A 15608-nucleotide genomic window follows, 5' to 3' on the forward strand; every position below is an offset into this window, starting at 1 on the left:
AACAGTTTCAGCTAACATACTGACCCCAGCTTGATAGAAGACTTAATAAATTTTGGTGTCTAGGATGCTGTATAGTTCTTGTTATATCTTTTAACTTGAATTCTTAAAACTTACCAATGTACGAAAGTAACAGTGTTGATACAAGCCACAATTACACTTCTTGAAACTCTCTCTCTTTTTCTTGCAACATACTGAAAAAGAATAAGAAACATGTTTATTTGCATTTAGACAGAGATTCTGAAGTAACCATGATCTGGGCATTGTAAAGGGCAGTTTTCATTTTTCTGTAAATACAGTAGCAAAAGATTGCAAAATTGAGTGGGAAGCTTACCTTCATAATATTAGTATAGGGAAGAGGGAAGACTTCATCTGCTTCCTCATAGTCTCCCCAAGTAGTTAAAAAATTCTCTACGCATATGCAGGTACACATACAGAAAATGCTTATATGCACTTAATATGTGACTATGTACACATGCAGCATGATATAAGAGAAAATAACATGCCAAATGAAAACTATAACTGAATGTAAAATCAAAGCATTGGTCCTGGAGCAGTATGGGATAGGGTAAAAAAGTGATCAGCGTCAGCTACCACAAGTGGCAAGGTCTCACAAAACAATTTTTGTATTTGGCTTTGAAGAAAATACTGAGTAGGTTGAGAAAAATTAAGGGCTCTGAAAGCCAGAGTGAGGTCAAATATATGAAGTATGCAAGAGAAAAATCACTGAAAGTATCTTGACTAGGAAGTGATATTAAGAATGGGGTTTAGGGCTTCCCTGGTGGCGCAGTGGTTGAGAATCTGCCTGCTAATGCAGGGGACACGGGTTCGAGCCCTGGTCTGGGAAGATCCCACATGCCGTGGAGCAACTAGGCCCGTGAGCCATAACTACTGAGGCTGTGCGTCTGGAGCCTGTGCTCCGCAACGGGAGAGGCCGCGATAGTGAGGGGCCCGCGCACCGCGATGAAGAGTGGCCCCCGCTTGTCACAACTAGAGAAAGCCCTCGCACAGAAACGAAGACCCAACACAGCCAAAAATAAATAAATAAATTAATTAATTTAAAAAAAGAAAAACTCCTAGCTAACATCTTAAAAAAACAAGAATGGGGTTTACAGAAGAAAGACAAAGGTGGAGTTTAGAAAGACCGAAGAAAAGAAAGGTTCTGTGGCAGCAACTCAGTCAAGACATAATAAAGATATGGATGAAGATAATGACTATTGCCAAGAAAGAGCTAAGCATGTCTTGGCTATAGTGTGGAAAAGAGGAGAATAAGCAAACGTGCCTCCCGAGCTCCATGACCAGGAACGTGAGCAAGATTCTGCTGTTTATAGAAATAAAGAGAGCAGAGATGATACCGTCAGAAGGGTCATGAAGACGATTATGTGAAGGTGTTTCCCAAGTAAATGGAGATGTAGGATTGAAGAGGCAATGAGAGATCAGAAATGTGGATAAAACTTGGAAGACATCAGTTGGGAGCTGCCATCATGAGAGTGAAACACTTCTTAAAGGTGTTATGAGCACATGCACGGGATGTGAAGTGGCGAGGTCAGGCTTACTTATGCACACATTTAGTAAAACAAAATACCTTATCTCATTATCCTCTTCATTAATCTGTATATTTTCAACTGCCCTTGTAAGATTTGGTTGTTTCTTCTGGGAAAAGAACAGTGATATATACATATATTGTAAAAATATCAATATATCATGTGCTATTTAAGAGGTAAACAGTCTCCACTTCTATGTTTTCATCAGCATGCAGCATATAAAAATACTTTTGCAATAAGAAATTATGAAAAATGCACGGTTTTATCAACTCAGCATTTTTAGGATGTTGGAGATGAAAGAATAATAAAGAAACTGAAAGATTTAAATAGTAATCAAATTAAAGAGACATTTCAAAAAGCTGAGTTGCAATCATTTAGCACATTTAAAAATTTTAGACAGGCTTCAAGACAAAGAGAAGAAAAGAGTAGAAATACAAAATAGCAGATCATACAAATGGCATTTCTAGCTGGTTTTAATCAAATCATCATATGATTTTTCAGCCTATTTCTTCCTTTTTATATTTAGTTCAGGCTAATAAAACCAGTTTGCATTTTCTTATGTATGCATGCTCAGCTAGAGGGGTGGTCTTCAAAGGATAATGAGGAATGGGGGAACCTTTCTAAGATGCACGATCTGTGGAGGTTATGAATTAAAATATATCCCATCTTATTGTTTTCTTGGTAGGATCCTTTCTTAGAAAAGGTCAGTTTGTTAGCTAATCATTGATGTAATAGAGTATGAACAAATAAATATATAAAGTTCAGAAATTTTGTGATCAAGGGGAAAAAAAAAACGAATAGCAACACTTACCTTCCAGTATAAGGCTCCAAAAGCAAACCCAATTACAAGAGAAAAGAATGCTGGCAATGCTACGGCTGCCCATTGTAGGCTGGAGTCTTCAATGGGATTTGAGGCCTTCCCTGTAATTTAAACAGTACAGTGGTGAACACAGTTTATCCATGCCAGAGGTTTTGCTCTCATCCTGTGGTTGTTCCCAACTGTTTCCGAAATGTACTCTTGACCTATCTGTTTAAAATATTTAAAACACTGATTTTCCTGCTTGCACTACAAGTCGATGTAGTCTCCAAAAGATACAAGTTGAAAAAAGAAAGAAACCCCACAGACAGAAGGCTATTTGACTTGGTTAATGTGGACCCATATGGAACACAGATGACATATACCTGCAAATGATTTATATCATCAAGCAAATCCATCTTCCATGCCTTTATCTTCTAATATCTTCTCACTTTCTCACACTTCACATCTTGCCAAGAAAGTTTAAAGAAGACATTTTGCAACCCGGATCAAGGCCTGGATGCATGCGTCAAGCTATGTTTGGCCTGCCTCAAATATTAAGTTAATACCTGTACCTTGTGGTTAGAGTACTTTTAGGGACCTCAAGTTTAGAATTATGGTGTCTCCTCATCACATCTTCAGCTGACATTTATTGGATGCCAGGTAGGGCCCAGAACTGTACTATGGAGTAAAGGTTTGAATTTTCAGACTTTCTGTGTTTGGAAGTCTGAGACTACTGAACATGAAAGAATGGCTGGAAGTACCAGTGTCTCCTTAAGCTGACTCTAAATATGTAATTTAGTGAGAGAGAAGACACACACCTGAGTTTAACTTGGGACACCTCCCTTCACCCTGCTTTGCTCTTCCATGAGAAGCAGAATGATTCAGGAATTAAACAACACATCTCCCCCAAGCGTCTCTTGCTCCCAACACAAAACTTAACATGTTGACAGATTTTTCTGTCTATCATCTCCTTACAAGGAACAGCTTAGTTGTTTGAAAACATTGACACATATGTGTCAACTTGTAAGAGTTAAACTTTCAGTTTTCTTTTGAAGATGTAATACATTTAGAAATTGTACACTTTCAACAATTGTATGATCAAAATGTAAACCAATCCAAGGGAAAGTGACTGTTTTGGGCAATGATATTTTGCAATGATACTTGGGTACTGTGTCAGCCTATAGTCACCTATTTAACAGATAAAGTACCTAAAGTACATAATATAAAAGAACCAAACCACTGTATGTGTATCAGCATTTAAGATGGAAAAATAAACTCATAGATTTAACCGAAGAGGCAAGAAACAAATGTTATCTATTATAGTGAGAACAGGAATTGCCCATTTCCCTACCATTGCTAAACTTGGTACAGGAAATTCATTAATTCTATGATTCTTATGTTTCCAAAGAGGCTCTCAAAACAGTAAGTTTGTGTGTGTGTGCTGGGGTGGGGAATGGAGGGGGATGTAGTGAGTCATGGGTGTCCCTTATACTAAGGGACATTGGGTAAAGTGGAATCTTCCATTCACGTAACCATGAATCACTTCCTTAAGACTAGACTGACAGCTCTTTTGGCCCACCTCACATCCTACAGCCCCATGGAAATATGTTTTAGGCATCTTAAATTAAAGCTCAACATGAATTCTATCACCAAATTAAGCCTTAGTTATAAAATGGGATTTGGTATAACTGAAGTAATACTGTTATTCCAATAATATAGCTATTTTAAGGGTTATATAAGATTATGTGTACTTGTGGGGGATTTTACTACCATTTATAAAGGTGTTTTCTATGAGGAAATGGATTTGGAGTTAACACGCAATTCCGACCATTTTAGAAATGTTTATATCATTATCTGTAAATAATTTGGCTGTTTGTGTTTATATTCCAGTGACATGTTTGAATTCTCCTTGATGGCCAGCCCACTATGGCCCACACTGTCTACTGGGATTGCTGGCATGTGATTATGATTTGGCCAGGTGACATACATAGACATATACAGAGAGAACAAAGAAAGCTATTAATATTTTGTCCCCAGCTCCAATGGAAAACTAATGAGCTAAGATGGTGCTATGGAGAACTCCATTACCTATGTTTGGACAGCCAGATGCCCCAGAATCAAGGCCGCTAAAACCCTGCTCTTCTTGTTCTATCCAAAAGCCAAATCTTGAATTGCATCGATCAGACCAGAAGAAAGGCCACACCCACCAGCAATAAGCTTGCTACAGAGTGAGGTGTTCTGGGACTCCCCACTCAAAATCTTTCTCAGGTAGGAGGACAGCCCCTGAAGGAGGTGTTTCTTTAGAGGCTAAAGAAAGCTCACCTCCCTCTACCAGAGCACTGTGACTTTTTAACCACTTTAAACTTCCACCCCTAGGACTATGGCCCTGAACAAAGTTCCGGAATCTGACTAACACACAGCAGCAGTCCTCCGGCAGGAGAGAGGGAGGGAGAAGGGAGGGGGTCAGACCCACAGGAACTGAGCTTCCCTCCCACAGAGGTGTCACCTTGCTTTCCTTATTTCTCTTGTTAATGCAAATGGCTTCACAGCCAGGCCTTGGGTTCTCTTCAGTGATCCTGCCATTCCTCTTCCAGGGAGAGAAAAATTGATGTTATCAGAAAAGGCTTGCTTACGCCTCCAGGGCATGACTCCCAATACTTACTACTGCTGCTATCCGCCAGGAATCAATGAGGCCAGGGATCAATGAGATCTGAATTATGTGCCTCAAGGCCCATATGAAGGGTATTAGGGCCAAAGCTTTTCTTTTATGAAAAGATCGCCCCAGAAAGTGTATGGGGTGGTGGAGCTCATCTGGACAGGATTTGAGTAATCCCAAATTCCTGGGTTGTTTTCATATTAATTGTATCTCATTATTATGAAAGCTGTCCACAGTTCAAAATTTGGGGGAACTGATTTGTGTGGTTTGACTAACAACATCAGACATCTGTACAAACACAGAACACAAAAAAACTGTGCTACAATTTTGCTGAACTCCTTTGTAGAGTGAGTCTGCTTATGGGGACCATGCCTATGAACATGGCTCTCTCCTTGGTCCTTAAAAAGTATGCAACTCAGTATTCTCCCTTGATTCAGATTCAAAGCTCACCCACCACAGGCTTGCCGGCACTTCAAAGCTCACCACTGACCCAGCCTTGGTGCTAGATCTCATTGTTCTAATAATTAATGATGAACATGTACTATACATCAAGCATGGCTCCAAGTATACATGTGCTAACTCATTTAAAACTCACAGAAAACCTGTGAAGGAGAGATTATCAACCTCCATTTGATTGAGGAGTCCAGAGAGATTAAGACAGTTGCCCAAGGTCACATAGCTAGCCAAGGTCTAGAGCTGGGATATAAACCCAGGCAGCCTGACTCAAGACTGTCTAGAAGATGAGTAAGTTAATGCCAAAGTAAGGATTTTCTTCCCTATCATTTAAATATACTATCTGTAAGAATCTCAATCATTTTAAAAACATCCTTTTAGCTTGGTACAAAGGATATTATTGTAACTTTGAAAACACAGTTCCCTTTGGATAACTTATACACTTGTACATTATCCCATGATTCTCCCTTATAAGCTACAGAGAGGGCACTTACACCTCTGGATTCCTCCTTCATATGCACTGGTCCTCTGGCCAGCATGGCCACATTTGGGGTCTGTCTTATCCCTGAAAACTAGCATGCTTTCTTCAAATTTCCATGACCCTACTCCCGAAAAAGTCTTACCTCCTTTATGCTACAACTAAAAGCTTTTACATACTTCTATTATACATATTATATTATAATATAAATAATATATATTATAAAATACTATGACTATTTTTATTTGTGTCTGTTTCTCCTATGAGAATGTACACTACATAAGAGCTAGTCTTGTGCATGGGTATCTAAGTGCCAATGGTTAACAATGGTTGGAGTTAATAATAAGGTATCTAGAAAAAATACATATTTTTAGATAACAACCCACTTTCATATTACCCATGAATCAAAGAAGAAATCACAAGAATTGAAGTATTTTAAAGGTATGATAATGGACACACAACATATCAGAATGTGTAGAATATAGCTAAAGCTGCTTTTAATGAAATTTATACCTTTAAGTGCTTATATTAGAAAAGAAGAATGGTTTAGAGTCAATGATCTACTTTTTCTACCTTAAGAACTTAAGAAGTTTGGGGGCTTCCCTGGTGGCACAGTGGTTGAGAGTCCGCCTGCCGATGCAGGGGACACGGGTTCGAGCCCTGGTCTGGGAAGATCCCACATGCTGCGGAGCAGCTGGGCCCGTGAGCCACATTTACTGAGCCTGCGCATCTGGAGCCTGTGCTCCGCAACAAGAGAGGCCGCGATAGTGAGAGGCCCGCACACCGCGATGAAGAGTGGCCCCCGCTTGCCGCAACTGGAGAAAGCCCTCGCGCAGAAACGAAGACCCAACACACCCATAAATAATAAAAAATAAACAAATACTTTAAAAAAAAAAAAAAAAAAAAGAACTTAAGAAGTTAGAACAAATTGAGCAAATTAAACCCAAAGTAGAAGTAGGGAAATAATTAATAAAGATAAGATTAGAAATCAATGAAATACAAACAGAATTTAAGAAGACAAAATTTCTTCTTTGGAAAGATTAATAATATTCATAGTTAGTAGGAAAGACCTTAACTGACTTAACACACAAAGAGTCTTTTCAAAACTTTTCAGATCCAATGTGTTATGTGATTCAGAATTTTAGATCTTAGAAGGTTTGGTCCTGTAAATATTGTATATTATATAATATCTTCAATGAGGTCTGGGTAGCACCCTATAATCAAACACATTAATATTTCCTAGTGAAATGCATAGATATTCACTTTTAGAAAAATAAATATTATAAATAGCCTCATCACAATTCAGGTCAGGTTTTGTTGGCAAAAATTCCAAAACAAATTGGATTTTAGAGCTTTTTCTTTTAATTTCTGAATTGTAGCATTGCTATTGTGGATTTGTATTAAATTGATTACTCCTTTTTACAGATAGGTCTTTGATGTCCTTGAACATATGAGAGTGCCCCATTACTAAGTCTTAAGGGATGACTTTCTTAGCTAAGGTCAAAGGATGAATTTTTTCCTCCTACAGTTGCCATGAGGCTAGAGGATCAGGATATTTAGTAAATCCAATGACCTTTATAGTGACCTTTGCCTACATTTGAAAAAAAGACATTAGACTTCCAGGTAACTGGGTTCTTCTTCACCACTGAGGACAGAAATTTCAGAGAAAGAATATTCTCCCCCAACATGTAATTTTATAGTAAAATAACAAAAATCATCAAATTTCCAAACACACAACAAAACAGAACAGAAAGTATCCTTGGAATTTTATACAACTAGCACTTGTATTTTCCATTTTAAAATTCCATTTTTGTCAGGCAAATTCCACGTGAAATATACTTTAAGTCAACAATGAAAAAAGTTTATAAATCATACATCTAAAAGTAATTTCATGCCTTATTTAAAATAATCTTAGCAGAAAATTTATTACCCCGATTAAACATTATCTCTAGCTATAGGGAAATCCAGTTGTACAAACCTAATATTTAATTCTCAGGAAGATCATAACAGGAAGAATAGCAACAGAACAGCGTTAATAGTAATGATTGTAGAAATTTCCTTTAAAGCCCATGCAATACTCCTACAGATGCTAATCGGAGTCATGCATGCATTAAGTCAGATACGTGTACTTACTATTACTGCTACTGCTGTCATTCCTAAGGGAACTGGCTGCAACAGGGGGTAACATAAATGGTTTTGTGACACTGACTCTGGAATCTAAATAGAAAGCAATAATGTGTCAGTGTTGCATGGTGATTTACATAAATTACAGAGTCCTCAAAAGGTGAAGTGCAATATCAGAGTACTTTCCAGGTCTGCTTCCCAAATCTAGATTATTCAGATTTGAGAAGGGGACATTAAGAAGACTGGAGGTGAAGAATAATATAATTGTACATTACTAGCAAATATCAGATAAAAATATGACTATCTCATATATTGTTTACTCATGCACAGTAAGTGTTGTTTTGGCTTGAACACCAACAAATCTACAACTGTTTGTTTCTTTCATGCCACTGATATTTGCTTTTATATTAGACATACACACATCTTTCCCTAGCTACACATATATTTGAGTCAAAGGTAGATTCTTACCTATACATATAAGATTCAAACTTGCTTTTTATACTTATATTAGAAATGCTTATATGTCTTACCTTTTTCAGGACTTGATGTTGAAGACATCACACATTCACTAGTTTTAGAAGCCACCATCTTCAAGTCCTTGAAGGCATCGATGGATTTATTAAAAATTCCAAAGAATTTTTCAGGAGTAAACAGCCTAGGTTCTGGGCTCTTAGATGATTTTTTTACATTCTAGAAGAAGAAAAAAAATAGGATTATATTTTTCAAATAGTCTATAGATTTAACTGATGTCAAGGAAATAGACTATAAATGTGTCCTTGAAAGATTCAAGTGAAACGGACACTTTTAGACAACTGTTTTAACACATATAATTCAAATTGGTACTGCAGGGTAAATGATCCCATCCAGTTCAGTCTGGGGCTCAACTCCGGATAAAAGGAAGAGGGTGGTGGTGAGGGTGAGAAAGGTGAATACAACATCATAACAATGAAATAATCCTAACAACAAATTACAGACACTGTTCTTTAGAGATGCTCATTAAAATTATTACTCCTCATTAAAAAAAAATACCCCTCCATAATACATGCTCCAAATAGCCAATAATTTAAAAGTCTGATGATAATAAGTACTGGCGAGGACATGGAGCAGAGAGGTCTCTTATAAATCACTGGAATGACATAAATTGGCACATTTGATATTGTCTAGTAAAGTTGGACATGTGCCCATCCTGTGACCCAGAAATTCCACTTCTAGGTAAATACTCTGAGGAAGCTCTTGCACAACTGCACCAAGAGGCATATAAGAAAGTTCTTCCCAGCAGTGTTTATAAACCCTTACACCAATAAACAGGAGAGTGGTTTAATAAACAGTGGTATATTGAATCAATGGAATGCTCTATAAACAGTAAAAAAAAAAAAAAAAAAATTAACTACAGCTTTATGCCTCAATGTGGATATATCTTATAAACATAACGCAGAGTGAAAGAAGCAAGTCTCAAAAGAATAAAAAGAGTACGATTTTCTATAAAATCCTCCAAACAAGTCAAAGCTCTATTTTAGGAATTCATAAATACATGATTATCTATAAATAAAAGCAGGTAATAATGAGTTAACACCTATGTAGCACTTACTATGTACTACTCTATGATTAGTAAATGGACATTCTCTGGTATTTGGAATGCTCTTCCAGACATTGCCATTTACTGACCACCTAACTCATCTTTCAGGCCCCAGTGCGTATGTTATTTCCTTCATGATACCTCATCTGATATACCCTACTTTTTGTGACCTCTACTTCTTATCAGTGCCATTAGCACACTATTTGTACTGATATGATTGATATAAAAAGAGATGTTAACTCTCTAAGAGATGTGTTCATCTTAAAAATTTTTTAATTAAAAACTTATAAATTAGAAATCTCACAAATATGCCCCCATCCCTGCCATGACCAATCAGCACAGGTTTTAGAGAAGAGTAATAAAAAGCAATCCCAATGAATACAAAGTTACCTCAAATGAGTGTTCTTCCATGCACTCCACAAGGTCATCGACTATTTTCACAAGTTTGTCTATGATAGAGTAATTACTCAAGCCTTCAGAAATATTTGAAAACTTGTCCAGAAGATCAGTCAAGCTGACTGACAATTGTTCCACCATCTCGCTTATCCAACAATGACTAGGCTGTAAGAAATTGAAAGAAAAGAAGATAAAGCACCTATTTTAAGTACAGTAACCTTGGATTACCCTTCAAAGCCATCAATGTTTCAGTCATGGACTCCTGGACAAAGGATTTCCTTATATCAACACAGGTTAGTTCTTATGTTTTATTTAACTCATACCTAACATCTGTTTCAAAATTTACAAATGCATAAAGATCAGAGGAAACTGTTGATGGTAAAGATTTTGCTCTTCCATGGAAGTAAAATTAAGACAAGAAGAGCCAAGACAGAGCCTTTGACAAGGTTCAGATACTAATGGAATTTAATTCTATTGAAAGATATTTATTTCCTACTTACTGTATTCTAAAAAGAACTTCAGGCCCAGAGGAAACTACAAAAAAATTATTGTGGGAGAGAGTCCTAGTCTTCAAGGAACTTCCAGTCTTTTGGTGAATTGGAAAATGAATCAGTGGATTAATAATAACTTATTTTTCTAAAGACCTTGATAGATTTCAAGGCTTCTTCATAGATGAATTCCCATGCGTGTTTAAAAAATAAAAAGTAGCCCTGGCAGAATGTGGTCTGAGAGAGAAGCACGTTTGCCTTAGTGGCAGGACCAGCTACATAATTTGTGGGGCCAATGGCAAAATGGAAATGTATGTATTGTTCAAAAACATGTTCAAAAAAATGATTAAGAGTTTCAAGACGGCGACAGCAGAGCATGAAACCAAGCATGGAGCCCCCTGCCCACGAAGCCAGCCCTGCCCACTGGTTAGAAGCTCAAGCCTTGGAGTCAGGCATAACTGGGTTCAGTTCTGGCTGAGAGACTCCAGACAAGCTACATAAATTCTCTGAACCTCACTTTGCCTCTCTATAGAATGGGAATAATGGAAACAAGGTAGTTTTGAGGAGATGAGGTACATAATTTGAATGTAAGTTTCATGAAGGCAGTATTTTTATAAAACCTTGTTCTCTACAGTGTCTCCTGGGGCCTAGAACAGTGTCTGTCATATGGGAGTTGCTCAGAAACTACTCGCTGAACTGATGTAGGTGTGATTAAAAAATGAATGAGAGGGGCTTACCTGATGGCGCAGTGGTTAAGAATCCGCCTGCCAATGCAGGGGACACGGACCTGGTGGTGCAGTGGTTAACAATTCGCCTGCCAATGCAGGGGACACGGGTTTGAGCCCTGGTCCGGGAAGATCCCACCAGCCGCGGAACAACTAAGCCCGTGAGCCACAACTACTGAGCCTGTGCTCTAGAGCCCGTGAGCCACAACTACTGAGCTTGTGTGCCACAACTACTGAAGCCCACGTGCCTAGAGCCTGTGCTCTGCAAGAAGAGAAGCCACCGCAATGAGAAGCCCACACAATGAAGAGTGGCCTCCACTCACGGCAACTAGAGAACGCCTGCGCACAGCAACGAAGACCCAAAGCAGCCAAAAATAAAAAATAAATTAAAAAATAAAAATGAATGAGAAAAAATACTCCATCACAGGGGTCCATGTTTTTCTGGAAAGGGCTATATGGTAAATATTTTAGGCTTTCTATGCCAAGAGGCAAAAATCAAGGATATTGTGTAGGTCCATTTATACAAGAGAAAATAAATTTCCACAAATTTTTTTATTACAAAGTTTAACAGGTAATGATTATACTTGAATATAATTTCTTTTGCGTAATAATTGAATTTAGGGCTTCCCTGGTGGCGCGGTGGTTAAGAATCCGCCTGCCAATGCAGGGGACATGGGTTCGAGCCCTGGTCCGGGAAGATCCCACATGCCGCGGAGCAACTAAGCCCGTGCACCACAACTACTGAGCCTGAGCTCTAGAGCCTGCGATCCACAACTACTGAAGCCTGCGTGCCTAGAGCCCGTGCTCTGCAACAAGAGAAGCCACCGCAATGAGAAGCCTGCGCACTGCAACAAAGAGTAGACCCCGCTCTCAGCAACTAGAGAAAACCCTTTCTGCATGCAGCAGCAAAGACCCAGTGCAGCCAAAAATTAAATAAATTAAAAAAAAATTGAATTTAATTTCTTTTGTAATACAGGTCTACCAGTAAGAAGAATGGAATGCTTTATTTTGGGTCAACATTTTGCTTGGGGTTAAAAGCCTTCTCTATCATCAAATAGACTGTAAATGTTTATCTGTAAAAAACAAACTCAGCTACCTGTCCATATAAAAGCAGGCAGCAGACTGGATCTGGCCTATAGGGTATAGTTTGCCAACCCCTGCTATAAATGGCTGTGGATCAGTAAAAGTTTAGATTATTAGGAAAAACTTCTTAGTATGTTAGAATGGATTATAATTTTTTTAAATTAATGTGACATCACTTAAAATATAATAATTGGTCATAAATTCACATACTTGGTATATTGTAACATTATCTTCTCTCTCATAAAGATCTTTTAAGTAAAGGTCCTGATTTATTTTTTAACTCTGTTAAAATGTTATAGTGAGAAAAATAAGATAATTATTGGCAAAGATAAAATGGTCTTGGCTTATTAAGATCCTAAATAATTTAAAATGACTCCTATTGTAATGAAAATGTTGTAATCAGAGAGAGTAACTGATGCCATGTAAAACGAATAAAACCACCAAACTTTATTTCTTTACCTACCAGCAGAATATCTCTGTGGGGGAAGGTCAAGTAATTTATGTATTCTAAATTATACAAGGGGGCCATTTTATATTTATTTAACAGAACAGTTTTAATTAATATGATTCAGCTGAAAGGGAAACTGTCTTATCTACAGATAGGTAAGCTGCAATTTCTGGAAGCATTAAATGCCATTCAAAACTTTTAGGGAGTGTTGGCTCTGGCTTCAGATAAGTAGAATAAACAAACCCCTAAATCGGAATTAGTTCAATTAGGCCATTTCATTTGACTCATCAACCAAGTTCTCAAAGACTGTGTTTCCAAAACACGTTGAGAATGAACTCTTTGTTTTGTAAAATTAACGCTTATCTCAAGCATATGCAAGTTCATATTTGCATCGTTAACAAGTCTCTTTACAAGCTGTCAGTCTCTCTTTTGGGGCTGACTGCTCTCCAAGTTTCCCTCTGTTTAGACAGTGATAATTCCTTTTAGATAGTCAGCCCTATCAGCAAGGCACAGATTTCCTAGGATATAGGAAACAGCACATTCTGTAAATACTGCCTTAATAGTACTTATTGGGTAGAACAGCCTTCACCAATTCGTTCATTCCGTTGAAATTGTGCAAATTTTTCCACAGCAAGCAGATCTCATGTATTAATCTTTTCAAACTCTGTCCTTGCTCCACTTTGTGAATAAGCTTGCCTGTCCTTCTCTCAGATCCTCTGACGTGTAGGAACCAAAATCAAATTCCCTTGTTCTGAACTAAGGTACTCCTTTTGTTTCTGTGGTCTTTGCCTTAAATGAACAGGTTGGTTTTTTTTGTTGTTGTTGTTTCTTTTTGGTTTTGTTTGTTTTTTGTTGCTTATTTTGTGGTTAAAGCAGAAAAGAGTTTGTTTATGTTTCTTATTTTTAACTGGGAACTCTGGGGTGCTTACTGCCACTTCTGTTTGCTTCTATTTTCAAATGAACTCTATGTTTACATTCCATATTCAAGTTCTTATTTAACTGTGACTAGTTGCCCCATGGCCACCCACCCTTGTTTTCACATACCTAATCAACAGTCCAAGCAATCAACTTTTCCCAGTAACATTTTCAACCCTAAACCTCTAATTTCTTAGTTAAATCCTGGAAATCCCACAGTCTAATCCTAGCCCAATATCTGCCCTTTTAGAGTTATGAAAAATTCGTTGATATTTGACATAAACTTCTGGACTACACTGCTGAGAAATATATTTCTAAACGTCTTTAACTGTATTTCATTCATTATTCATTCTTGGAAAAGACTAATCAATTCAAAGTTCTTTCTTTTCACTAAATTTGTTTAAACAGTTATAATTTAGCTTTTAAAGATTATTGGATTTATTAAAGATAAAACTGAGGTAAACAATATTAAATATTAGCCAGTTTTAACTTGTCTGCCTGCAAGAAAGGAAACCAGTTTTGACAAGAATATCAGGCAGTTTCGCATTTTCTTTTTAATTAAATATAGTCAATGATTTGCAGAGAGAACAAAACTCAGTGAACTAAATATTTCATTTGTGAGATGATAGGAAGTCACTCTGTTTTTCACCTCTTCCAAGATTATGATTAGGAAATAGATAATTAAAAGTTTGAGGGTCACAAATTTAATTTTTTCCTTCACCTTAATAACAGGCATTATTGTCGCTCTTTATCTTTCAGAGACCATTTTAAACAAATCGTTTTATATAAATATTAACTCAACATATATCAGAAGAATGTAAGATATACATAATGTTCTTTATTTCACTAGAAGAATGTGAAGCATTAATAAAGTTGATAAAGTCACACAGGATGTCAAAGAGGTGATGTAAGGAGTACCTTTCAAATTCCTGAAGTACACATAATTTAATGTTTTATTCACCTATATACATACAAAAAGAAATATAGTTTTTGTTTTGAAAAACTCCAAACTCCTTAACTCCATACTCTTAATTTCTTACCTTCTTTCTTGGTAGCCTCTGTCTTACATTTTCTAGGTCAATTATAGCAGCTCTATTTAGGACTACTGGAGCAACACATGCTTTCTATTCATCTTTGTATGTGTGTGTATATATAAATTATATATATATACACACATATATAACATGTATCATTCTAGAATGCTAACTGAATCAATGATATTGACTCAATGTCCTTGACCTGCTAGCATGCCACCACAGAAGATTTGGGTAAAAACTGTGAACTTCCTAAGGGATTTTAAAATACAATAAGCACCAAATTAATGATTTAACTAAACAATTAAAGATATAAAAACGACTACAATTGAAAGCATTCTAAACATAACCAGGAATATGACCGCTTCCAAAAACCAACAATGAAAATTTAAAATAGATGATATATGAATTTCATAAGATGTATGACATAATACCTCTGTGGACCCAGAACTGGTAAATTTGAGTCGCTGGCTGAAATAAAAACATCCTGGGGACTTGCTAAATCTGGCCTGCTTTCTCCTCTCCATCCCCTGCTTCATTTAAGAAACTGTTCTGGTTTAATAGTTGAAAACATTTGACACACTCTTCCACATCAGTCTTAGATGAAGAGAGAGTCTCTAAGAGCAGTCACCATAAGCCTTTTGGAATTAGAATCTGAAAGTGGACAAAACACACCCTAACATTTCTTCATGGATGCACCTGGCACTATTTTTCCATTTGGTAACTGTCTTAGATACGTGTCTGCTTCCTTAGTGGGCCTCAAGTAGTTGTCTGCACTGTGAGGGATTTCTCCACAAAGGAGCTGGGGTAAAATATCCATTAGAGACTCCAAGGGAGGAAAGGCCTGGCTCATAAACTATGCGGCTTCTGAGGAATATTCACAGTGAGTCTT

The 15608-nt window shown here is 37.2% G+C and overlaps 1 protein-coding gene across 3 annotated transcripts in view; it reads right to left on the reverse strand.

Moving 5' to 3' along the window:
- KITLG (KIT ligand) overlaps positions 1-15608 on the reverse strand; it is an 88395-nt gene that overhangs the window by 12128 nt on the left and 60659 nt on the right. For 2 of the 3 annotated variants that reach the window (XM_036866490.1, XM_036866491.1), the window contains 6 exons: positions 10018-10188; positions 8582-8741; positions 8061-8144; positions 2353-2462; positions 1583-1650; positions 115-191 (listed from right to left, as the gene is read on the reverse strand). In XM_036866490.1, the coding sequence (XP_036722385.1) occupies positions 152-191; positions 1583-1650; positions 2353-2462; positions 8061-8144; positions 8582-8741; positions 10018-10188 (633 nt within the window). In that variant the 3' untranslated portion in view covers positions 115-151. The remainder of the gene's footprint in view (positions 1-114; positions 192-1582; positions 1651-2352; positions 2463-8060; positions 8145-8581; positions 8742-10017; positions 10189-15608) is intronic. The other variant, XM_036866492.1, reaches the window with a different exon arrangement.

This window comes from Balaenoptera musculus, chromosome 10 (assembly GCF_009873245.2).
Source record: "Balaenoptera musculus isolate JJ_BM4_2016_0621 chromosome 10, mBalMus1.pri.v3, whole genome shotgun sequence".
NCBI classification, from domain to species: domain Eukaryota; kingdom Metazoa; phylum Chordata; class Mammalia; order Artiodactyla; family Balaenopteridae; genus Balaenoptera; species Balaenoptera musculus.